Source organism: Babylonia areolata, chromosome 2, assembly GCF_041734735.1.
Source record: "Babylonia areolata isolate BAREFJ2019XMU chromosome 2, ASM4173473v1, whole genome shotgun sequence".
In the NCBI taxonomy this organism is placed as follows: domain Eukaryota; kingdom Metazoa; phylum Mollusca; class Gastropoda; order Neogastropoda; family Buccinidae; genus Babylonia; species Babylonia areolata.
In genome coordinates, this window is record NC_134877.1 from 5,696,360 (window position 1) to 5,722,104 (window position 25,745).

Here is a 25,745-nt window from a genome sequence, read left to right on the forward strand (position 1 = left end):
TTCAGTGGTTGATTTCTAATATTGATATAATAATAGTGTTAATTCTTAGGGTATAACTATAAATCTAGCCAAGATTCGCTTCATTACTGGGGAATATGTACTACATGAAAAGTATTTTTGTCTGTCAAAAGAAGAAAAAGAAGATCCACTAATGTTTCAAAACTTTAATGCTTTGAGAGTTACTGTGGCATCCCGTGAAAAACAAATGTGACAACTCAAGATTCAGCTGATTTCACTCATTTTGATCATCATGGTTTGAATAGTTTGATCAGTATCTTAGACCGGTTAAGAGAGCAGCAGTGTCCAAGAATCTTACCTGAAGTTAGCTGCCATCTGAGGAGGAAATTGAACACTAAACCATGTCCCAGTTCCTCACATTACTTGTTCCTCCCATCCTCTTCCTCTCCACTTCCCATTTACCTCAATGCTAGTGCTACAGATATGACACTAGAAACAAAATATGATTTTCTTCAGTGTCTGCTGTTGTTACAAAGACTTTGTTTTGTTGCCTTTGTTCATTCCTTGAGTCACAACACAGTCAGCTGAGCCGAAACTATTGACTGATCTTACGTTTACACGGGTACTTTGGCTACTGCCATCTCTGTGTTGTTAACATGGTGACGTGTCAGCTATTACAAATTTTGTGAACCATAATTGGACCATTTTTTATGCCTGTGCTACTATCAGTTCTGCCCTGAAGTCCAACCCAAGCACAGTAGTCATTTCTTTTTTTGTTTTTGTGTCTTGTAACAAATGACTATGAAAATGTCTTACATTGCGTAGGCATACGTATGAAGATAACCTGTCAAAATGTACATTTGCTTATAAAAACTTTAAAAATTCAGGATTCCTTGACTAGTATTTCATTGGTCAGATTGATCATCTGGTAATATTTTTAAGGCCACAAGAGCTCCAGATAGTTGAATTTCAGATAATTTCAAATTGTTGACTCTTTGTTTCAAAGTATAATATTCAAGTTCAAGTGACAGCATTAAGCAGAATGGTGGGTGTCAGCTGTATCTCTCATACTAACTGTGACTACTAATAAACTGAAAGCACACCAGCAGTTTTCTTTTTCTTTTTGTTGATCCAATTACAGGTGTATTTTTGTTTAAATGACAGTTGAAGTGCAGCAAACTTACAAAGCGAAAAGTTTTTAGTTATTACAGTGTTAGACCAACAAAGACCAAAATGTTTGCTAGATCTTTGAGATTATGAGAGAAAGGATTGGGGAGGTGTGTGAGTGTGAGCAAGTGAGATGTGTATTGGTCATGTAAAGGTCATTATGTTTATATTGCATGGACTACCATGGAAAAGGTTGTTTGCACGGTTTCACGGCAAATTATCACATCAATGGAAGGAAAGAGCACAATTCATTTTGTCTGTCACCCCGTTAATTGTGAATCACCCTGTACTTGGTGTTGGCTGTCACACAGTGACAGGCAGTGGAACCCAGTTTTCTTAGTTTGGTCTCATGAGTCTCATTTTTCTCTTTTGTCTATTTCTGATCAGCTGTGCCTTTTTGTTACAAAGAGAAAAATGAACTCGTTCAAATGCAGCAAAACCCTCCTGTCCTAAGCATATGGCCTGGAAAAGAAATGAAAAGAAAGATCGGACAGTTCAAAAGCCATATTTGGTGCAGTTTTCTTCCCATTGTTGTGATAATTTGGCTCAGTTTGCTTTAATTTATATTTTACAAATTTCTTTGATGTTTACCTTTTTTGACGGAAGCAGTATTAAAAAAGAAAAGTGACAGTGTAACATCCCATTTAGTGAGGTGGAAAGAGTTAATGAGGGTTTTGCTGTATTTTCAGTGACGGATACGGGTGAGAGTTCCTACCACTCAGTTACCATGAGCAAGGAGAGGGATTTGGGCCAGGATCTGTCTGAGCAGAGCTCACAGAACGGTGAAGCCATGAGTCTTGTGACTCGTGCACGTACCCCACCCGACCTCAGCTACCCACAGGGCCCCACTCAGCTCCCACAGACGGCAAACATCGTGGAGAAAGAGAGCGCCCCGGTGCCGGAGAAAAACCACTGCAGCCACTGCTCCAAGAACTTCCGCACCTCCGACCTGCTGTCAATGCACATTGCGCTGATTCACACGCGACGGAACTACCATCCGCCCAAGTCGCTCATGTCCAGCCCCTCTTCCTATATGACATCATCCTCTTCCTTGTCCCCTTCTCAGAGTCAGGCTGGCTTGGCTCGTCGGGCCTCCCAGTCCCCGGGTCACCAAAGCACGTCAAGCAACAGCTCCCGTTCCAAGTCCCAGTCCCCCATCTCCATGATGTCACACACCCAGCCCCTAGCGCTTACCCAGACTCTTCCTCACACCTGCCATCAGTCAACACCCAGTCCATCCTCGCTGGGTATGACTCTACCCAACCTGCCTAACACCCTGAGCACCACCTCTCATGACCCCACCTCCTCGGCCAACGTCACCGCTGCTGCCATCGCCGCTTTGGCCCAGTCATACGCATTTGAGCCATCACAGGTGGGGCCCATGATGGGAGGGCAGGGGGCCGGGTCGCTGCAGACGTCCTCTCACCAGTGCCACCTGTGTCACATGCCCTTCGTCAGCTGGGCGCTGCTGGCCCAGCACCAGTCGCAGTGTCCCCGGCGAGGGCCGCACCGGTGCGAGCAGTGCGGCAAGGCGTTTCGCAGCAAGACCTCTCTCACTGACCACATCAACACCATCCACCGTGGCGTGCTCTTCATCTGCCGGGGCTGCCGTGAAACCTTCAAGTGGCGCACCCACATCTACCAGCACAAGCGCAAGTGCCCTGCCCTGTTGAATCTCACCTTTGAGACTGGCAGTTTCATCGAGGAAGTGTACCCTCCACCTCCTCCTCCCGAGGTACCGACCTCCGCCCCCATGGTCCAGTTACCTGCCGAGGACAGCATCAACATGGCTGAATCAGATCAGATGCAGTAACCTGAAATGACTGCACATTACGAGGAGCTTTTCAGCAGAGTGGATTATAACTGGCTGTTGGACCGGCATATCTCCCTAGATCTGACTTTAAGAACAAGAGCGACAGCAGATCAACCACTCTGACAACAGCAGCAGCATCAAGAACAAAGCATGAAGCAGACAAAGAAACCGCTGATGCTTCAGAGGGCATGGCTTTGATGCTATCCTCTGTCTGTGTGTGTGTATGCATGTGTGTATATGTGGTGTGTGTGTGTTCAAAACATGAACTTGCGTATTTCACAAGAAAGCATTGAGATGATAACATAGTGGATTCTATTGGCTGATGGTCTGGTTTGGTGCACAGTATTGTTTATAGTTAAATACAAAGAGAATAATTCTTTCTGAGTGTCTGATGTACTGAGATGGTTTTGGCGATGGTTGGAGTTCTCTCTTTCTCTCACCTGTTTTTGTCCATTTTAAAATCTGTTAATGTTTTAGTGGTGCTGATTTCGATAAGCTGTCATGTTTAGAGTTGACTAATTGCAATTTTGCTGAAAGTATGTGTCCAGTGAACCTTTTTGCTGTCCAGTCTGGCTGTTTTTATTAGTGGGAGCAAAGCATTTTTATGATCTTTTTGCAGCTTTCCACTTATTTTGTGTATGTGTTTGTATATGTGTGTGCATGTTTGTACACATGCAAGTGCATATGTGTGCAGAAGTTACATTATTTATGCAGTTACCCTTGTATCAAAAATATGTTCCTTTCTCCCCATAAATTAATCTGATACAAGGCTTATAGTTTTCCCTGATCCCGTAACATCTTTGCTTATTTACATATCCGGTGATGAGACTTTTGTCTCGATGAACCATGGGAGAGGAGAGAAAAAAATGAAGAGAAATTAAAGGAGATATGAGAACAACATCAATTGAAATTTTGGCAGCATACTGGGCATAAGGCACCAATGTTATAATCACTTGGTGCTATTTTTGCCTGATATTGTGTCCACTATTTTGACCCTTTTCAATTCAAATGTTGCTGTCATATTTTATGTGGACGGTGACTTTCTTCTTTCTTTATAAACGTTCATACTGTGCATGAATATCTATATTCATTATTGGTGAAGTCATTTATTCTTTCTATACATTACAGTTGAAGAAATTCACAACTGATGCAAAATTTTACATTCTCTTCATAGTCACTGAGTCTGAGAACACATCATATGTTAAACTTAACCCTTTCCCTGCCATTGGGTTATCATATTTTGGAAGTTTCTGTGAAATGCGGCAATCAAAATCCTATGAATATAAATACAAAAAAGTGCTTTGTGGCCCTAGTAGAAGCAATTCCAACTGTAACAAAGCTATTATTGATGATCTTAATTTTTGCATATTGTTGGTTTGAAATATCTTGAAAGATAAAAGAATGATCATCAGTTTCCTTATAGAACAGCTTGGCAGAAACTTGTTTACAATGATCACTTTCCATCATTACTTGGCAGGAAAAGGGTTAAAATGATGTTTATTTGATACATGCACAAAAAAACTATCCTTTTGAAAAGGACAGTTTGTACTTCCAAGGGGGTGTTGGTCAGATAAAATGTGGAAGACCTTTGAGGGACCAATTCTCTGCTTATCATTTCCCCTTTGATTGATATTTTCATCATAAGATTATCTGAATTTGAGCACAAATTATGTTACTGAACGTCCTTTCGGTAATGAGCCAAATTGCTATGGTTTTAGGTTTCTTGGATGCTCCGTATTCTCCTAGAATTAACAATAACATTCTGTGAATTTAGAGAAATTAAGAACAAAAGTGGAATTGTGTATTTTGCATCATCATTGTTTGTTCCTGCCTTTTTTCTGTAAAAGTGTATGATACACTGGAGATGGTGCTTTCTTAATGGACATATTTCCTTTACTGCAGATACTGTCGAATACATTTGCTATTTAATCCCCCTTTCCATATTTTTTTTGTTTTTGCTTTATAAACTGTCAGTTTGTGCTAATCAATCTGCTGCTAGCATACACGTGCGTAGCATCAAGTCCAGACCAAATGCAGCAATAATCGTTCCAGTTGTGTTTTTTCCTGTCTTGCTTTTTGACATGAATTTTGAAATTTGGTACTATTGTTCATGATATGTTATTTATGTCTATCTTTGAGATTTGAAATCTCTCTATCCAGTTACATTGTGCCATGAAACCAATTTCCAGTGACTTGCATGAGTGTTGCATGTTTTTGGTCTTGTAACTTATGTTGGAATTGGTATTGATCTGCTGGTGAATCTTTGAAATCAAAACTGTTGAAATTATGGGTGTAAATTGGTGTTTGCCATGGAGGGGGTAGTTGACGTGATGTCATAACACCTATCACTGTCTCAAAAGGGGGCCATGCTGTAAAGCTTGGATGGATGTGCGAGTTGGAGATTACAACATTGGCACAGCACACACACACATCTGACTTTCAGTTTCTTTAGTTTCACGTCTGTTGACTGCACACATTTCTGTCATCTGTCATTGTTTGTGTGAGTCTGCATTAACCCTGTCTATCCTTCTGTGTGTGTGTGTGTGTGTGTGTGTGTGTGTGATCTGACATTTGAGAAACTGGATTTGGTTTTCCATTCCAATGTCAATTTGTCATCCACTGCTTATAATTTCTGCAGATGTTCTGAAAAGATGAGTGCTGTAGTCAGCACTTCATACTGCTCCATAAGCACTGAAAACAACTTAAAAAAAAAAAAACCCAACCTTTTTAACCTTTGATTTCTCTTCTTCCAAAAACAAATGTCAAATGGAACTGGGAAAGTTAATAATGATAATCAAATCCCCCGACCAGATCCAAGTGAAGACTGGTCTCCAGCTGAGGACATCACGTGTCCTCACCCAACATGTTCACCTTGTCCCCTCTACCCCCTTTTGTTTGTTTTGTCTTGTTTTGCTTGCTCTTTGTTAAAACCTTTAATACAATTTGGCAGCAAATTGTGAAGACATCTTTCTTCTTTGTGCTTTGTTTAAAAAACATAAACTGTAGTCTTTTTAAACAGAAGCAAGTTTATTATGATCTGTCCACTGATGCAGTTGTATGTTGGAACAACATCACATGAGGCTGGAGTTTCTCATTCTGTTTTTTGTTTTGGTAAATTTTGATACCAAGCCCTACAATAACCTTTCCACATGCATACAATTTGTGTTAAGCATTCAGACCAGTGGTTGTGCCATGCTATTGCAACAAAACAATTTTTGATCTTTTTTGACTGTACCATGTGTATACTGGTTTGTGAACATTGTCTCTAGGTCTGTTACTGTTTTCTTGTTATTGTTGATGTCATTTTTGTGGAGATAATGTGTGTGTGTTGGTGCATGCGTTCATGCGTGCTTGTTCAGTTGTTGGTACTCCTGTTTTGTTGTTTGTGTAAGCGTAGTTGTGGATGGGTGATTTTTTTGTATGATGAACAAGTCACTTCTGCCAGATACCATTCAGCTGTAATTCAACCGTTTTTTTTCCTGTCAGTTACTGTCTGGTCAGTATAACATTTCTTGCAGTCATTTTTGTGTTTCTACATTTTAAGATATGACCCTTGTACATTTTTATCATGTTAGGTCAAAAATTCTATTTTTTCTTTTTTCTGTTTTTTGTGCGTATGTATGTGTAAGCTGTGTTGTAGAATTTGGAAAACTGTGTATTCATATGTAACTGATGTATTGTCACAGGTGGTGGATATTGAAATTAATCTGTTTACCTGATCTGCTGATTCCTATTGACTCAATGACTGCCAAAGCCATGAGCACTTGTGCTCTCTTCTTTTGAGATGTTACTGTAATGAAGAAGCACTTTAATTCAACTTTAATTACACAATAAGCACTGTGACTGAAACTTTCTCTGATTATAGGTTTTGTTTTTGTTTCTTGTTTGTTTTGTTGTTTTTTAATGTGAAGATTGAATGGTTTGTTTCTGATTTCAGAAATGTCAGTGGGTTGTCGGTTTTGTGAAAAAAACTTCTCATAATTTTGGATAAAAGAAAATTTCTTTTCAGAGGAAGGTATGATTGCTGAAATAAGACAAAATAACTTCCATAGAAAAAATGTTGAACTGTTTACATGTATAGAGGATTTAGTGACATTACATTGTGGTCTATCCTGATGACATTGAAAAATCTGGATTAATTTTTCTCTATTTCTCCTCAGGAGTACAGTGTGTTTGTGGGTAGGTTGAGTAGAAGCAAAACAGGTTCAGTTCTTTTTCACTGTTGAGCAGATCAGTTAGTTTTCACAATCATCAGTCTGCCAAAATGTGGTGACAAGATAATGCCAAGTGTGTTTTGTAGAAAATGGTTTAACATCGGACTAAATATCAGGCAGAAGATGGAACAGTTTGAGGATTGCAAAGAAAGGTGAGCTAGATGGAGAGAGAGAGAGAGAGAGAAACTGTATTGAATCAGAGTTTAGATGACAGTTTAACCTCAGATGAGTTGCTTGGTAAGAGAAAGCCTGTGTAGTTTATTTCAAAAGGCATTTTGGGTATGAGATTGGGTGGATAAGCACATTTGCCCCCATGATACTTTCCATATATTTAAGTCCAACAGAAAGAAATAGATTGTGCCGCATGCTGTTGTCATGTTCTTTAATGATTTCAGGAGCAGATTGCTCAACAAAGATAATAAAAGATTTTTTTTGTGTGTGTGAAGAAACCAAATCAAAATAATATAAGAATAAAAAGAATGCATATTAAAATGTAGCATTCAAAAATCTTAATTGTTTATTTTCACTTTTCTGGACTAGGCTTTTCATATCCTTCATGTTAGAAAGGAGATTAAGCTTTTCTTTTCAGAAATGACCAACTGGGAATGTGCTTTATCTGGATATAGTGTCATAAAGAGAAAGGCATTTTTCATGACAGGAGATAAAAATGGAATATCTAGTGTTGAACAGTAGGCAAAACTACCACTCAGAATTTGTAACATTTATTTTTATTATTTTAATAAAATAGATAAGCATTATTATTTCCATTTTGTTATGCATGCATATGTTGCATGAATGGGAAAAAAAATTTGTGTAAACTATTTATTGCAGGCATGGAATTTGTGACATTGGTGAAGTTCAGTCATGATATGAGCTGAACTGAACACGGATACAGTTTCTTCGATCACTTATCATTTTCAGTTACAGGGTAGCATTGTTTCATTCCATACCAGCATTTCGAATAATAGAGTATAATATAGTTTCCTGCATTTTCCTGCACAAGGCAAGCATTTGATCATTTATTAGGTGTATGTCTCCAGGTTATGTACCTGTGGTGATCATGGTGTTTGCTTGATAATGGCACACACCTGCGCTCTAGTCCAAAATGATTTGCAGAACATTTTAGTGTAAAAAAAAAGATATGCAAAGTTGACATGTAATGTCCTTTTTTGTTTTGTTTTTGTAATCATCTTTTTGTCAGGGTGCTGAAATCAAAAATGTTTACAGGCTCAACCTGACACTGTCCTTTTACATTCCTTCTCTGTTTTTAATTTGATATAAATGTATGGTTTTAATATCATAAAAAAGGAGAAATTCTTGTGAAAGCATTCTTGCAAATTAGCCTACTGATTGCTTCTCATATTCATGTTTTCTTTAATTCAGTTCATATGTCAGAGAACCTTTTAAGAATTTGATTTCCATTCATTCTGTCTTTTTAGATTAAAAAAAAAAAATTATTCATATGCACTTTTTTTTTTTTTTTTTTTAATTTTTTTTTTATCACAGATATTCATTGAAATATTTTTTCTTCTTTCCTTTTCATGTTGTAATTGCTCTGATATAGTTTTAATCTTATGAATTGTGTGCACTGTGTATAGTTCAAGAAAGGAAAGTGAAAATATCGATTCAAACCAAATTGATGATGTATCATGTACTTACTGTTATTTTAGGTATTGGCTGTTTTATTACTGTGTGATCTTGTACATGTTTTGTAAATATGAACAGCATTTTGGTGACGGTCAGTTTTGTCTAGTATGTGGAGTCCTTTTAAATGTTCCTTGGATGATGTTGACATGCTCTGAAGTTAGAAAAAAATGATGTATTTTTCTGTTTCTGTGTGTGAGTTCTACCATGAGTAAAATCTGCAGACAAGAATGTGGGCCAAAAATGTACAGGATTTTGTGTGCTACAACCAATTTTTTTCCATTGTATTGAAATCTGAAAAGGGGAGAGATACTGGGTTATATTTTCCATACATTTGCCACCATTTGATGGACCAAGTTTTCTTGGTGCTACGCTGCACAACTGATTGAATTTCAGACACAGGGCAACACTAAAATAGTTGTTGTCTCTTCGTTTTAATGTTCAATACCTTTTGGTATTTGATGTCAGTTCTGATGCAGTTTGCCAGTCAAAGCAAGCTCAAGTATGTAACTGAATTCAGCTGGACAGTTTTTTGTTTTTTTTTCCTTTTGGAATTTCTTGATTAATTTGCTGTCTTCTTTTCCCTGTGGGCTGCTTGCTTGCTAACTTTAAAGTGAAATTTTCTGACCTGCTCATTGATGCATGGATTGATCAGAAGTCATTGACATGATTTATTTAAAAAAAAAAAAAAAAAAAAAAATGAATGTCGAAACTAAATGCTTGTTCACATGAATGAACAAGAGTTCAGAATCCAAATTGGAGATATTTTAACATTTTTTTCCCCTCTGGCAAATAATCAGTGATGATATCATTTCACAATTGAAAATGTGGATCATCTGCCATTTCAGTCTCCGAGGACCAAAGATTTGTGGCATTGAATTCATCATACTTTCAACAGGATCTCAGTAACATATCTCCCTGAAATATCTTTTCTCTTTTTGCTGCCCCTTCATCAGCACCATTACAGTGGCATTTTCTCCGGAGTTCCCTAAACACGGCTGCTGCAGTTACAGTGCTGACAGTCCACAGGGAACAAATGATTGATGTTGTCATCAGAAGGCCACACCAGAGGAGACTTCACAGCTTTTCAGTCATTTCGATGGTGTTGAGTAGTGCATGTTCTGATCACATACGTAGGATGCCAGCAAGCAAGCCCCATACTGATGACAAGAATCACTCCGTCACTGAGCCTGACTGAGTGATCACCCCTCCACCCCACCCCCACCCAGAGTGAACACCACCATGTCCCGCCAATTCTAGTTCCCCGTGAATCTGTTGACTCTGTAAACCTTGACAGGAACTCATCCCAAGCATGAAAGAGGTAGGGGATTGAAACTGAGGTCACCATGAGAGCATGAAATGAAAAGCCACAGAATATGGGATAAGTTATTCTGAATTGATGTTGAATGGGAATGAGGATGAGCAGCACTCCTAAAGACACATCCCTAGAATGGATTATTCTGGACTGTGTAGTCCCAGTCATCCCATTTGAGCTTATACCATACTCGTCTGGGTGGGAGCTGACCATGGACCAAAAACCCCATCTCTGCTTGGACTTGAACCTGCATTCTTCCAGGCAGTTTTTGACACTTTAACCATCGCGTTTGAGCTTGCTTTTCTTATTTTGTCTTAATATATAGGTAAACTGGAAAGTCAGCTAGTAAATTTCATTCAAGAAGAATGGGGAATGACAGGGCAGGGTAACAGGTCGTTTTTCTTTATTTTGCTTGACATTGGCTGAATGTGGGCTTGGGGTATTAAACTGAAATCAAACTGTTGTGATATGATTATTGGGGGTGTATAAGACATGTGTCACTTTTGGTCTGTTTATTTTCAAGGTAAACAGGATCAAAGAAAAACAACAGCAACAAAAAGCAACTTTCTCAAATGGAGAAGACAGGACAGAAGCAGAATTACCACTGCAAATTTACTAGTCATTCTTGATTAAAAGATTTGGAAACAGGTGTCATGAACAAAGGCAGTATGCAATAACTTCAGGCATTGCTTGCAGTTACCAGTTTACTTTTTTGTTTTTGTTTTAAAAACATGTCGGCCACTTGAAAAAAAAAGGGTGTCCCACTGTGTTTGAACTTGAAGATCACCATGTAATGAAATTCATTCCACAATGTTCATTGGAAAAAAAAAGAAAACGAAAGCCTGCATCAAGGATGTCTTCTGCACGGTTCCTGGTATTGTCTGCATTTCACTGGTATCTGTGTTCTTTTAGGAAATGTCTTTTGATGTCTGTGTGTCACCGTATCATTTTGTTTTATTCTATTTCAGGTTGGTTGAGCTGAGGATTGTATGGGATTTGTGTACAAAACATTTTTAGAGTGAACACTGTTTTCATTTTATCTTCTTACGATGATGTGGAGCCCGGAAGGTGAGGGTGGACTTCCCTCAAAGTTTTTGGGTCACTGAGCACTATAAATAGATCATGAAACTTCTTCATCCCCCCCCCGCACCGCCCTTCACCCCATTCCAGTTCATGTCATAGACATGGATTGATGAGCTGCAGAGGAAGAGATACAGGATGTATGTCTCTTGCAAAGTGCTTGAACAGCCAGAGCAGCAGATGCAGCACTGTTGGTGATTGTCATGGCTCAAGAGAAAGAGCCAGGTGACCGGGCTGAGAGCTGAAAAATGTTGATGATAATGATCAGTAATTTCTTGTTTCTTGTAGAGCTTTTGAATTCTTTCACTGAATCTGGATTGAAATGAACAATGAAAAACATTCAATGCAACACATGAATGTGGACCAAAAAAACAAACAAACAAAAAAAGAGAACCCAGAGAAGTTGTTACTTGGTTTGGTTTTATGTGTTGAAAATGAACCACCCAGATGAACTTGGTTTGGTTTTATGTGTTGAAAATGAACCACCCAGATGAACTTGGTTTGGTTTTATGTGTTGAAAATGAACCACCCAGATGAACTTGGTTTGGTTTTATGTGTTGAAAATGAACCACCCAGATGATTGGTATGTAAATAACCATCCTTTATTTCATCATGTCTTTTGTCAGCACTGAAAGTTTGCTACCAAAGGTTTATGTGTGTAAATAACCACCTTGTACATCAAAAAAGTATGAAAGCATGAAAAGCTCATTCACGAGGCTGATATCAAAATCCTGTCTAAACTGGGAGAGAGAGAGCTCTGTTTTGCAGGACTAAGGAAGACCTGTCATGGTAACATGCACCATGTGTGGATGTCAGTTGTGTTTGACAGTGCTTGTATTTATAAATAAAATTTTAAAAAGATTTAAAAAAAAAAGAAAAGAAAAAAAAAAGATATTGTGTGATGACCATAATAGATTGAAGCATTGGATCCCAGCAGCAGCTGGCTGCATGTTTTGTGCGTGAAATGTTAACACTGTGTGTGGTCGATTCTTTTCGTTCTCATTTAGGTAAAAGTTGTACTTTGACAGGAAAATAAAAAGATCCTTTTTGTTATTGTGACAGCAGAAACAGAAATGAAGTGGAGCTTTGCAGAACTTCCCAAACAATTTATTGTAACAGCTGTTGTTTCAGTTGATATCAGTGAATATTTCGTGTTTGGAATAATGTTTCGAATATTGCAGTGAACACATTGACTTACTGAAACTTACTGCCTTGGAGTGAACATCAGATATGCATTAAGTGGTAATGTACATTGAGGCAATATACAATAGTTTTGTGCATCCTAGAATTTATGGAAACTCAAAAAATACACAGACTTTTGACCATGAAGCTATCATCCATGGGTATACAGTGTATGACAACATGGCAATGCACAGGACACATACACACATTCACAGAGGAGCACATGAACCTAAGTAATGTTAACAGGTTACATACCAACCTTTTTACAATCCTTATGAAAATGAAGTGGAAAAAAAAAAAAATTTGAAAAAAAAGGGTGTTTGCAATTTTACAAATTTTTGAGCTGTTGAGAAGCAATACTCCTTACTGAAATTATGGTTCTTGTGTATGCAGCAGATGACTGCTCATGCTATGGTTAAGCTGACGCTCAAAATACTGTGCCTTTTATTTGGGTTCCCAAGGTGACAGTTACAACATTTTTGTTTTGGGATTTTAATGGCAAATTTGTATGAACCTTGCAACCAGGATAATGCCCAGAATAGAATTGAACACCATTTCTGTTCTCTAGTAGAAACCATCTCGGGTTTACAGTCCTGAAAAATGTGGAATGGAAGCTGACACAATAACATAAAAGGTGCTGAGGCAGAAGTAAACCAAAACATTCTTTTTCTTTTGCATGCATAGCTTCTGTTATTATTTGTTTATTAAAAAAAGTTTTTTTTACATAGCCATGGTTTCTTAAATAATCAGTTTTTTCAATGAAGTGCAGTGTCTTGAAAGATCACAGTTGTTACAGGAGATTTCACACACTTGGTCCTTTCCAAAGGTAATACGTCAGGGAGCAGAAATAACGCCAGGGAGCAGAAGTGCTCTGTCAAGTATGAGATCAAATTGACCTGCAAAAAAAGAAGAAGAAGAAAAATCACTGCTGAGCCATGTTTCATAATGATTGTGGCAGTGTCTGCGCTGATTTGTACCAAATGGCAGTGAAAACATTTGATACTAGAGGTAAAAGAAAGTTTAGCACAGAATTAATGACTACAATAGCCAGCAGACCACACTGCAACTTGGTTTATGAGAAAGGTACCACCCCTGCATTCTGTAAATAGTGAAGGGTCTGTGAACTTGTGACGTACAGGTTCAGGTTAGGTTTCAGAACCGTCGAGAATTTATTGTAGATCTTACTTGTTTGCATTTGAGAGAACTGTGAATGTAGGTTCACATGAAAAAAGTATTTACACAGCTGTCATAGGCAGGGCAGATTGTGTATATATTTACATTCTTTGATACGTTAAAGTGCAGAGTATGCTTGACTTTACAGTGCATGGGACTGTGATGGATTTGTACTGTGAAGCCTGTCTTTGAAAGGAAGAAAATGCCTGTAACTGTAGGGAGAGTGCATTATTTGAACACTTGAATTATTTGACAAAATATCTTGAAATTTGAACACTTGAATTATTCGACACAATATCTTGAAAAAGAGTTACATCAAACCTGTCAGAGTACTACTTTCACCCAGTTTGACATGACATCAGAAGAAAAACAGAATCTTAAGTTTTGTCGAGTGAAAAGATAAAGGTACTGTGTACTACTACTACTGCACTAGTGTGTGTTTTTAAGATTTAATGTCTTTTACTCTATATAGTGTTGTGAATGATTGTCAAGTATGTTGTTCATTTTATTGGTGATCACATTTTAAATGTCTCTGGTGTTGAGAAATCGGTGTGGAGCATGTAGGTTGTCCTGGTATGTGTCTCTGTCATTTCAGAACTTTCACATTGTTAACGTATCTGTCTGTTAGGAGTTTGTTGCATTCAGACAGTATTGTTGTCCCATGGTACTCTTTATCAATGTTTTAGTCATGTACATTGTGTAAAACTTGTCAGTGACTGCATTTTTATTTTGTTATGGTCCAAGATGTACAGCATTTTTTGAAACCACTTACTTATCAATGATATCAGTGTACCAGTCTTGTGTGCTTCATGTTATTCCGTTTGCTTACTTGCTATGCATTGGAGTATAACAACAACAAGAGTGATTTCTTTGTGGATTTTGGAAATTCCTTTTGCTGTGTCATTGAGGAAAAAAAAAAAAAAAAAAAAGAAACACAAGAGAGAACTGATTCAAAAGGGTGCTAGAATCATGTTTAGCAAAACAAACCTTTACTCTGTGCCGTTGAAACTGAGTTTGCAGCAATAGATGGGAAAACTATTATTGACCTAATATTGACAGCAACACATTTTGATGTCAAATCTGAAAGCATTGTTTTTACCCACAATCTGATCGTCCATCCATTATTCTGGAGAAGAACCACATCAATTCTACTTTTGACTCTGCTGAGCATGCGGAGAACACAAAGCAGCTGTTTCTGCAAAATATTTGTTGTCATTTTTTTGTGTATGTGTTCACGATTTCAAACGCTGTGCCATGCAATGTTCCAGTTTTGAGGAATTTTTTGTATCAACTGTGAAACTTTTTTCTCTCTTTTTTTTTTTTCTTCCAAAGCTAAATATATGGGGATGATTGATAATAACTAAGAAGTGCATAAATGGGGATGAATAGTTACTTTATATTTTCAGAAAAGTAAGTGGTATAAAACTTGAATGGAGGACTTGATTGTATACATGTTTACAGAAAACAGGCCTGTGAATACCAGGTTCATTAATTACACTCATGAACAGTAGGTTGTTTTTTTTAAATATTATTTTAAAATTTTATTTTAGAAATCTATCCACATACACACATAAAGAAAAAACACAGGTGAATAGTATTACATTCATATCAGTGTTGATAATTATGTATACGTATAAATGATGTGTGTTTGTGTGTGTGTGTGTGTGTGTGTGTGTGTGTGTGTGTGTGGCGCCAATTACTAAGGTGATCTGTTCTACCATATCTGTCTATCCTTTCCATTTTGAAATAGAGCAGCTTGCAGTCTTGAATATAAAGTCCCCACTTTACAAGCATACTCCTTCAGTCCTGAAGTTTTGATGACATGCATCATTCAAAACACATGAAGAAGAAAGACATTGTCAAAAGAAAATGAAATAAATACACATTTATTCTGAAGCATTTTCAGCAAGGGAAAAACATGTGCCATTGGACCCCATTTTTCTGTTCAAAATGTACTCTGCAAAAGCACAATGTATTTATAAGAAAAGAAGCAAAATAACACACACAAAAAAACTTACCACCTGGAAGCTCATCAAGTCTTGGGAGGGGAAAAAGGAGGGTGGGTCTGGTAGTGGTGATTTAGTACAGTTTCAGGTTTCAGTGAGAGTGAGGGAATTGTGGTAACGTATGTATTATTCTTCGCAGACTTTCACAGGCTGTTTTTGTCACTTTTGAAGAAAAAATAACGAAAGCTGCTTTAGTTGTTTTGCTATTGTTAGGTACAGTAGAATGCATGATACACAGTTAGAATTAAGTTTGTGGTGATACGATTGTAGCTCCAGGGCCTGGGTGGTAATAAGTGATCTTCAGTGAACAAAGATTACTCAGTGTTCAGAATGCCGTTATGTCAATGATTCATTGATTAACTCTCTTCGTACAAACGGTGAAAGAAGCAACAATGACAGGGTTTCACTGCTGCGCTGAGATCATTAACACGTTTTAAGGGGAAAGTCCTCACATTCAAGGGATGGATGAATATGAAGAATATTGCATTTCGAATGATGGAAGCAACAGGCTGGGCCACTTAGACACCTACTGGACATGAGGTGGGGTCTCTATGGGGGAGAGGAAAAAGGGAGAAGCCCAGCTGTCCCGAGTGAGTTAAGGGGAAATTCTTAACGTGAAGCAAACTTGGGGCTGTTAAGGTCATCTATGCAACCCAGCCCCTGGTCATTTTAGTGTAAAGGCCTGGGATCACATAAGTAAGAGAAATGGGTTTATTGACTTTGATGATGTTAGGGATGATGAGATGAAGATACATGTTACAAGTCCAGTAGAGGCTGTGTGACTGCAGCACAGGGTCTTCATGTTGGGATCATAGAAATGACTGAAGTCAGGAATTTTAGTTGTAAAAACAGCTATAAACGTCATCCCCATATGTTTAGGAGGGCATATGAACACACGCACACACACACACACACACACACATATATATATATATATCATATTTTCATGTTCAATGAAAGGTGCTGTATGGTCTCTCTTTTTTCTCTTTGTGTCCCTCCAAATCTCAGTATGTGTATCTGTCTCTATCCATCTGTCTTTCACTCATTCTTTTTCTCTCTTTCTCCTTTCTTACCTTTCTCAGCCAACCTTTCCCTCCACCCTTGGAATGCCTCTTTTTACTCTTTGCCCAATTTCTTTCCTCTTTTTTATGTGTGTGTATGTGTGTAAATTATAGATTGGTGGAATCACAGTGAGGGTGAGCCTCAAATGTCTCAACCGGAAAATACATGGTTTAAATAAATGAGAAAATAAAAGAGTTTTATATGGCTGTGTATGAGAAAGGTTTTTTGGGGGGTGCCCACATGTATCTGTTCATCTTTGGGGGATTAAACAAACAAAAACAGAAAAAAGCATGCGGTACATGCTTTAAGCTGTAGAGGTATGGAAATGTTGCAAGTCTTGAGGAATGGGTGAACAGAACCAGTCTTTCGGTTGATGGGGAGAGAGCAGTATTGGTGGAAGCGCAGGTTGTTTTGGCAGCTTGTGAAGCAGCCAGAATTTGTGCTGACCTTAATTAATGAATAAAGCATTGGTGATGCTGCTGGTGTAAGCTGATTGAGAGTTCTACATTGTGTTGGTCTCTATTCCTGGTCTATGTTACCAATTTTTCAAGATTTTCTCTATTTTGTTGATGACGGTTTTTGCCTGTGGAATTATAAAAGTCTTTCTGAAGTGGTACTCCACGCAACATATACCAAGCATTTTGTTACCAGTGCTGGATGTTTTTGCTCTTGACTTTTTGTGTCAGTTTGTTCTGGATTTCTAAAATGTTTGGGGACTATTCTGTTGAGCAGCAATACAAAAATACGGAGAGAAAAGAGTAACACTGTATTCAAAGATTTGAATGTGAATTGTGTCTACGATCAGATGAGATGTCATTAACGCCTTAATTTGCAAACAGAGTACATACCAGCCTGGTGAGGTGGTAATGAGTTTACGACATATTGTACAGTGTAACATTCATTTCTGTAAAGAATGGAAGATGGGATGATCTTGATAATCAAAGCATGGAGTGGGCTTTACGTTCAGAGTTGTGATGATTTGTTTGGGGGATAAGGAGAAACATCACCAGGATATTGGAGTGGACAGTGCAAGGTGAGGGATTTGATCATTGGTGCAGGGTATACTATTAGGAGCATCATTGTTGGGATTGAGACAAGATTTCTGCTGTTGCAAGTTTGAGGATTCATGCGAACGCTGTTGCTCAGAGATGAAATTAAAAAAAAAATGAAAGAAAAAAAAAGAAGATGGAATTTAAGAAGAGGGTATGGGGTATGGTGCAGGGGAGGGGGTCGGTGAGAAGGGGAGGGTGTGGGTGGGACTGAAGATTATTACACAGTAATGCTGTATTAGATATTTGAAATGAAATCTGTTGTGTATTGTCTGTGTATTCTGTGAGTTTATTCAGGATTGAAAGGCTGTGCCAGTCTTGAATAAAAGTCAATTCGTGTTTGCACATTTCTCGTCGTTGCTGCTGTGTGTACATGTCAAATGATCGGTACAAGGACGAGCCCGGAGCTTCCTTTTTTGAGGAAAGTGTCTGGGCTTGTTCCCATGTATCTTTCATTTACCTGTGTGCTAGCTGAATCGGTAGCGTAAGCAGTATTGACTCGGAAGTTGTGTACCTTATGAATGGAGAGATTTATCACTCTTTACTGTTTGTATTGGATATTGTTAAAGAAATTTTAAAGGGGGGAGTGGGAGGTGGGGGGGGGGGGGGTACTGAAGATTTTTATATTGTATGCTGTATTATTATTATTATGCATTTCTGAAGGAAAACAACAGGTGTAAACAACAACAAGGAGATAATGGGGAGGGAGATGATTGCAGCTTTGTTGTGCGTTATAGCTGTGTACCGCTGATGCTGATCTGTTTTTGCTCTTTGATGTGTGGTTGAGCTAGTTGATCGATTTTTTTTGTTGTAACGAGCTAGGATTCTTCTCTCCGATCTTTCTTTCTGTCTTTCCTTCCTTTTTTTTCTCCTTTTTTTTATATTACATTTTTCAGTTTTACACAGCAACTGGTCATTTATTGCAACCTTTTTTTTTTTCCTTTTTTTTTTCTTTACAGCAACAAAACTTATTATGTAGTAGACGCTTTTATTATTATTAATTTTTCCCTGAAATAAAGTATGTAGACATTTTTGTGATGGGTATTTTGTGTTTGATTTGTTTGTTTGGATGGTGATGGATTCTCAGTGACTTGTGTTCCTTCAAACAGGCATGCAGACTAGTCTGTTTACATTGCACTTATTAAGTCATTGGTCAGAAGTATACTAAAGAAGGAGAAAAAAAAAAAGAAGAAGAAAAAAGAAACAGAAGAAATTGTAAATTGATAGAGAAAATTTTTCCTCTGGTGCGACACTTTTGTGTTTAACGCATTAAAAAAAAAAATTAGTTAAGCTGTCGTAATGTGGCCATATGCAGTTGACTGGTTGTCTATAGGCAACAATGTCAAGTGTCCAATGCAGCTGATGAGGCCTCAGAGTAGAAGATAACAATGAAACAATGTCTTCTGTGAAGGATAGGAGCAACAACAGTAAGTAGGTCTCAGTCTGCTGATCAAAACTGAAGTTTGTTTACAAAGAGATGTGTGTATGTGTGTGTGTGTGTGTGTGTAGAGTGAGGACTGTTTGCAAGTTTCATTTGTTTTTGTAAACATCTTGGAATTGTGGATGTTATCTTGATGGACAAAGTATACATATATATCTTTATTACTGTTATTAATATTTTGCCAAGTGTCAACACAAGGGTTACCAGCGGATAGGAGTGGAGCACTTTCTAACAGCACAAATATAATTTGCCAAAATTATCAAGTACAGATATGAATGACCAAAATTATCAAAGGAAAACAACAACAATGATGGGCGCAACAGCTAAATGGTCATAGTGTTGGACTGAGGGTCCAGGGTTCAAATATCTGCCTAGTGGGTAAAGGGTAGAGATTTTTCCAGTCTCCTAGGTCCACAGATATGCTTGTGCCTGAACCTACTTTGTGTACATATGCAGAAGATCAAATACATGCATTACAGATCTGGTAATCCACGCCAGCTTTGGATCGTGGAAACAACATACCCGGCAAGCACCCTTCACCCCCTGAAAACAGAGTATGACTGTCTACATGGCAGGGGTGAAAATGGCTGTACACGTAAAAGCCCACTCATGTATACAAATGATCATGCCCACAAATAAGAAAAACAACTACAAGTAAGTGACATATGCATGAACACACTCACACACACATTCGCAAAATATATTAGTTCATTGTACCCATAATGGATTATTCCCTTCCAAACTTGTTGCGAGTTGCCATGGACTGGACAAATGTTCCAGTTGACAAGACTCGCAGGAAAATAGTGTGAAAACTTCAGCTGTTGGTTTACTTGATGGATACTCAACCGTGAAGCCTCTCTTTAGCCAAACGTCATGTAAATGCATCCCTTTCCCCCCTCACAACTGATATTACATATTTGAAAAGTGTCATGAGATGGACAGACAAGACTGTTCAATGCTTGCCACACACACACACACACACACACACACACATATATATATATATATATATGTATGATAGTCAGTCGTGTCCAACTATGACCATCAGAACAGCAGAGGAGACAACTGCTGTTCCGACTATTTGGGCTAGAATTTGATTATAGTGGAGAGTATCTTGCCCAAGTTACATCCCCACTCTCTCGGCCAAGAGGGTTTTAGGACAGTCGGTGTTGGGATGGTTCCCAAAGGCCAACTAGCCCACAAGGCTGCAGCACTAAGAGCCAGTGCAATTTTACCTCCTAGTTTGAGAGTCATAGTCCTTCACAAAAGACTAAGCTGTAAATGATTTCCCATTGACTGGAGAAACCATTGATAATACAGCTCTCACTTTGCTGTTGGCCGAAATGTAAACTTATGTCAATCTGTGATATAAGCCGAGAGTTGGTGCCACATAATAACAGCAAAACTACACAGAGTAGTGTTACGATAACCAGAACTGGTTATAAGGTGTGAACTTCAGTAGCTTGTGAATAACATTTGCAAGCGCAAATGCACTCTTAAACACAAACACAGCTATTTTATGGGGGAAAAAAACCACTCTGGAAGAGTTTCAGAAATGTAAATGGGATGTAGATGGTGGTGTTGCATACTACAAGATCATACATGCCCAAGAGTAGATTTGCTACAAAGGGTAATGTCTTTAATTTTCCAGATCATGTGAAAGAAAATGTATGGTGTGACCCATGAGCAGAACGAGTCATATGGATGAAAATAGTGAGAAATGAAAACGACTCACAACAGCACTTGGAGGAACGAAACACCAATATCATGCTGGAAGTTATTTTGCTTCCATATGCTGCTCCATTGTGTACATTCTAGATTGAATGTTTTTTTTTTCTCAACTTCATAATTTATGTAACTCCAATGCTGTGCCCTGTGTGTCGGTGTGGGTTAGAGAACAGGAAGATTACACAACAGATGATGTCATCCAGTCGAAGCTGTGTTCAATGTTGTGGACAGCAGAAATCTTCTGTTAGCTTTTCCCAAGGCTGTATAAAACTTCTGTTAGGTGTTTATCTGTCTGTCTGTCTCTGTCTCTCTCAGTCTCTCTGTCTGTCTCTATATTATATATATATATATATGTATATATATATATATATATATATATATATATATGATATAGATATATATGTATTTGTAGGTAAATATATGATGCATGATATGCTATACTATCATATAGTCAGTATTAAATCATAACCATGATGTCTTCATTTTCTTTAAGAAAGGAAAGAAGCATCAAACGCCAGTCTTGGTCTAACTTTTTACCTTGGAAACTGACTTGTGCAGGTGGATATGGGAAGGTGGAGGAGGGCAGGAGTGATCCAGAAGTATAAAAATCTCTCATTATTGCTCATGTTAAACTCCAGCACCCACATCCACGCTGCATGTGCTGCCTCAGAAATAGACTGGCTGCCAAAATAGCAGGCTTAACTCACTCAGTACGGCCAGTCCTCTCTTCTCCTCTACACAGACCCCTCGGATGTCCAGTGGGTGTCTGAATGACCCAACCTTTAGCTTCCGTTGTCAGAATTGTGGTATTCTTTGTCAACACTCACGTCTTCAGTGTAAGAGCCTTCCGCTTGCAATATTTTGATGATGGTAATTGGGGTGAAACGCTGTTAACGTCATCTCTTTCGCCGTTCGTATGGAGAGAGTTAAGAAAGGAAAGAAGCATCAAACAGTCTTGGTCTAACTTTTTACCTTGGAAACTGACTTGTGCAGGTGGATATGGGTAGGTGGAGGAGGGAAGGAGTGGTCCAGAAGTATAAAAATCTCTCATTATTGCTCATGTTAAACTCCAGCACCCACATCCACGCTGCATGTCCTGCCTCAGAAATAGACTGGCTGCCAAAATAGCAGGCTTAAAAATGGTTAGATATGGAACAGCTGAAAACAGCTGATTATGATGGGAGTTGCTTCTGATGAATGCATGGAAAAAAAAGATTGTATATTTTTGATTTACCTTACCAAAAACAAAAGTTATAGATAGACATATTAATTAATTTCTTGGCTTAGGTCAAAGTGTAGTATCTGTCCTGTCACTTTAATCAATAACTTTGGAAATGTGTGGCTTGCAACAGTTAGTCGCTTAGTGTTTTTCTTTGAACAAATTTTGAACATTCTTTTACTGTTTCTGACCACAGAAGTTATCTAAATTCAATCATAGTAGCCTCATTCCATCTTCTTCCTTTCATGGATAATCTTGTAAAATCATACAATATATATATATATATATATATATATATATATATATATATATATATATATATATATATATATATATCTATATCTATCTATCTATCTATCTATCTATATCTAATCTATATCTCTCTCTCTCTATGTGTGTGTGTGTGTGTGTGTGTGTGTGTGTGTGTGTGTGTGTGCATTCAGGTACTTGTGTGCTTGCACGCAAGACAGCTGTTTCCATGATCTGTTGTGAAAGCAGACTCATGAGAAAGGACAAATCACAAATGATCAGAAAACAATACCTCAAAATTACTGGTGAAGATTGCTGATATGCCATGAAAGCCAAGCAGTGTGCAGGCTGACGTGATGGTGTGTGATGGTGTGTGTGTGTGTGAAGACGTGAGAAAGGACCCATTCATAAATGTTCAGAAAAGGATACTTCAGTGCTACCAAATAGTTGTTTTATGACATGACATATATCTGTGTGTGCAGACTAACTTGTGTGTGTGTGTGTGTGTTTGTGTGTGTTGAGACTTGTGAGGAAAGACCCTTTACAATTGGTCAGGAAAGGATGCTTCAAAGCTGTGATATAGTCCTTCATATATTTCCCTGAAGATGTGGTATGGCTGCTGCTGATATCTTCTCAGGCAGTACATGCTAAAATCTGCTCGGATGGTTAGGCAAGTAGTTTGAATGTCAGTTCATGTGCTTAGATTGGGAGCACTTTCAGGAGTTAAAAGCCTGTGTTTGCAGAAGTTGATGACGAAGAAAGCTGTGATATAGTCCAATCACAAATGCGCCATGGAAACCACGCAGTGTGCAGACTAACGTTATGGCGTGTGTGATGATGTGTGTGAGCAGACTTGTGAGAAAGGACCCATCATCACAAATGATCAGAAAATGATGGCGCAAACTAAAGAGACAATACGGTTCCAATGCTGCCACGCCATGAAAGCCAAGCGTGTGCAGGCTGACATTGATGGTGTTTGTGATGGTGTGTGTTACAAGGAAGGTGGCAAACTGGTTAATCTGCTAAAACAGGGTCTGTGAGGGTGTGGGTTTGAATCCTGCTCCCGCTCTTTCTCCAAAGTTTGACTGGAAAATGACGGGTGCAATAGCCGAGTGGTTAAGGCGTTGGACTGTCAATCTGAGGGTCCCGGGTTCGAATCACATTGACGGCGCCTAGTTGGTAAAGGGTGGAGATTTTTCCGATCTCCCAGGTCAACATATGTGCAGACCTGCTAGTGCCTGAACCCCCTTCATGTGTATATGCAAGCGGAAGATCAAATACGCACGTTAAAGATCCTGTAATCCATGTCAGCGTTCGGTGGGTTATGGAAACAAGAACATACCCAGCATGCACACCCCCGAAAACGGAGTATGGCTGCCTACATGGCGGGGTAAAAATGGCCATACACGTAAAAGCCCACTCGTGTCCATACGAGTGAACGCAGAAGAAGAAGAAGACTGGAAAATCAAACTGAGTGTCTAGTCATTCGGGTTAGACGATAAACTGAGGTCCCGTGTGCAGCACACGCACTTGGAGCACTGAAAAAGAACCCATGGCAACAAAAGTGTTGTACTCTGGCAAGATTCTGCAGAAGGAATCTGCTCTGATAGTACACAAATATGTATCCCTACACTCAGGCTTAACTCACTCAGTACGGCCAGTCCTCTCTTCTCCTCTACACAGACCCATCGGATGTCCAGTGGGTGTCTGAATGACCCAAACTTTAGCTTCCGTCGTCAGAATTGTGGTATTCTTTGTCAACATTCACCTCTTCAGTATAAGAGCCTTCCGCTTGCAATATTTTGATGATGGTAATTGGGGTGAAACGCTGTTAACGTCGTCTCTTTCGCCGTTTGTATGGAGAGAGTTAACTAAGCATGTTGGGTTATGCTGCTGGTCAGGCATCTGGCGAGCAGGTGTGGTGTGGTGTGTATGGATTTGTCTGAACACAGTGACGCCTCCTTGAGAGATTGAAACTGAAACTGTGTGTGTGTGTGTGTCTGTGTGTGTGTGTGTGTGTGTGTGTGTGTGTGGATTTGTCAGAATGCAGTGACACCTCCTTGAGAGACTGAACCTGAAACTGAAACTCTGTGTGTGTGTGTGTGTGTGTGTGTGTGTGCGTATGTGTGTGTGTGTGTGTGTGTGTGTGTGTGTGTGCGTATGTGTGTGTGTGTGTGTGTGTGTGTGTGTGCATGTGTGCATGTGTGTGTGTGTGTGTGTGCGCATATGTGTGTGTGCATGTGTGTATGTGTGTGTGTGTGTGTGTGTGTGTGTGTGTGTGTGTGTGTGTGTGTGTGTGTGTGTGTGTGCAGGGGGGGACACTGGCAGGCACAGCCTGGTGCAGCAGGCCCTCATGCAGCAGATCATCCACGCCCAGAAGCACGCCCAGCACCTGGCCCTGCCTGGTAAGTCACTGCATCACAGCCACCGCCAGAACCTGCCATGACGCTTCCTCACACTGTCCCTCACCCTCTTAACTCACTCAGTACGGCCAGTCCTCTCTTCTCCTCTACACAGACCCTTCAGATGTCCAGTGGGTGTCTGAATGACCCAACCTTTAGCTTCCATCGTCAGAATTGTGGTATTCTTTGTCAACATTCACCTCTTCAGTATAAGAGCATTCCGCTTGCAATATTTTGATGATGGTAATTGGGGTGAAACGCTGTTAACGTCGTCTCTTTCGCCGTTCGTATGGAAAGAGTTAACCTCTAGCTTCTCAAAACTGCCACAGAAAACACCAGTGGACGTGGTGTCATGCTGGAAGTCATTTTGAAATCCATAAGCTGCATCCGTTGTGTTTGGTCACATTTATCCCCCCCCCTTTTTTTTTTCGTCATATTCGATTTAACTTTACTTCCCTCCTTTTCTTCTTCGGCCATACCCCCTCACAGAATTTAAAAAAAAAAAAAAAAAGAAAAAAAAAAAAGAAGAAGAATTATCCCACACCTAACACATGTACAAATAAATCCTGGCTTTTCCCCCCACATGAGCAGTACCTATGCAAATCATCATTTTCAGCATCATTAGAAATATCCCAGTCACAGCACATGGTGATGAATTTCCCAGACCTTATGAAAAAAACACAAAACATAACCCCCCCCAGCCACCCACCTCCCCACAACCCCCCCACCCCCATCCCCTCCTGCTCCACCAGACGTTGAGTGGTCGTCTGGATGCTAGTCATTCGGATGATGATAAACTGAGATCCAGTGTGTAGCATGCACTTAGCGCACGTAAAAGAACCCACGGCAACCAAAAAAAAAAAAAAAAAAAAAAAAAAGGTTTGTCCTTGGCAAAAATTGTGAAGAAAAATCCACTTTGCTAGGTGAACAAGTACACATGCAGGCAGAAAAAAACCCCCAACAAAATCAAGAAGAAGAAAAAAAAAAGGTAGCACTTTATTGTAGTGACATGCTCTCCCTGGGGAGAACAGCCTGAATTTTAC

The 25,745-nt window shown here is 39.1% G+C and overlaps 1 protein-coding gene across 2 annotated transcripts in view; it reads left to right on the forward strand.

The window, feature by feature from the left end:
* LOC143296799 (uncharacterized) overlaps window positions 1-25,745 on the forward strand; it is a 47,252-nt gene that overhangs the window by 6,074 nt on the left and 15,433 nt on the right. The window contains exon 4 of one of the 2 annotated variants that reach the window (XM_076608823.1): window positions 24,613-24,705. In XM_076608823.1, the coding sequence (XP_076464938.1) occupies window positions 24,613-24,705 (93 nt within the window). Of the gene's footprint in view, window positions 1-1,814; window positions 18,697-24,612; window positions 24,706-25,745 lie in introns of those variants that run through there. The other variant, XM_076608822.1, reaches the window with a different exon arrangement.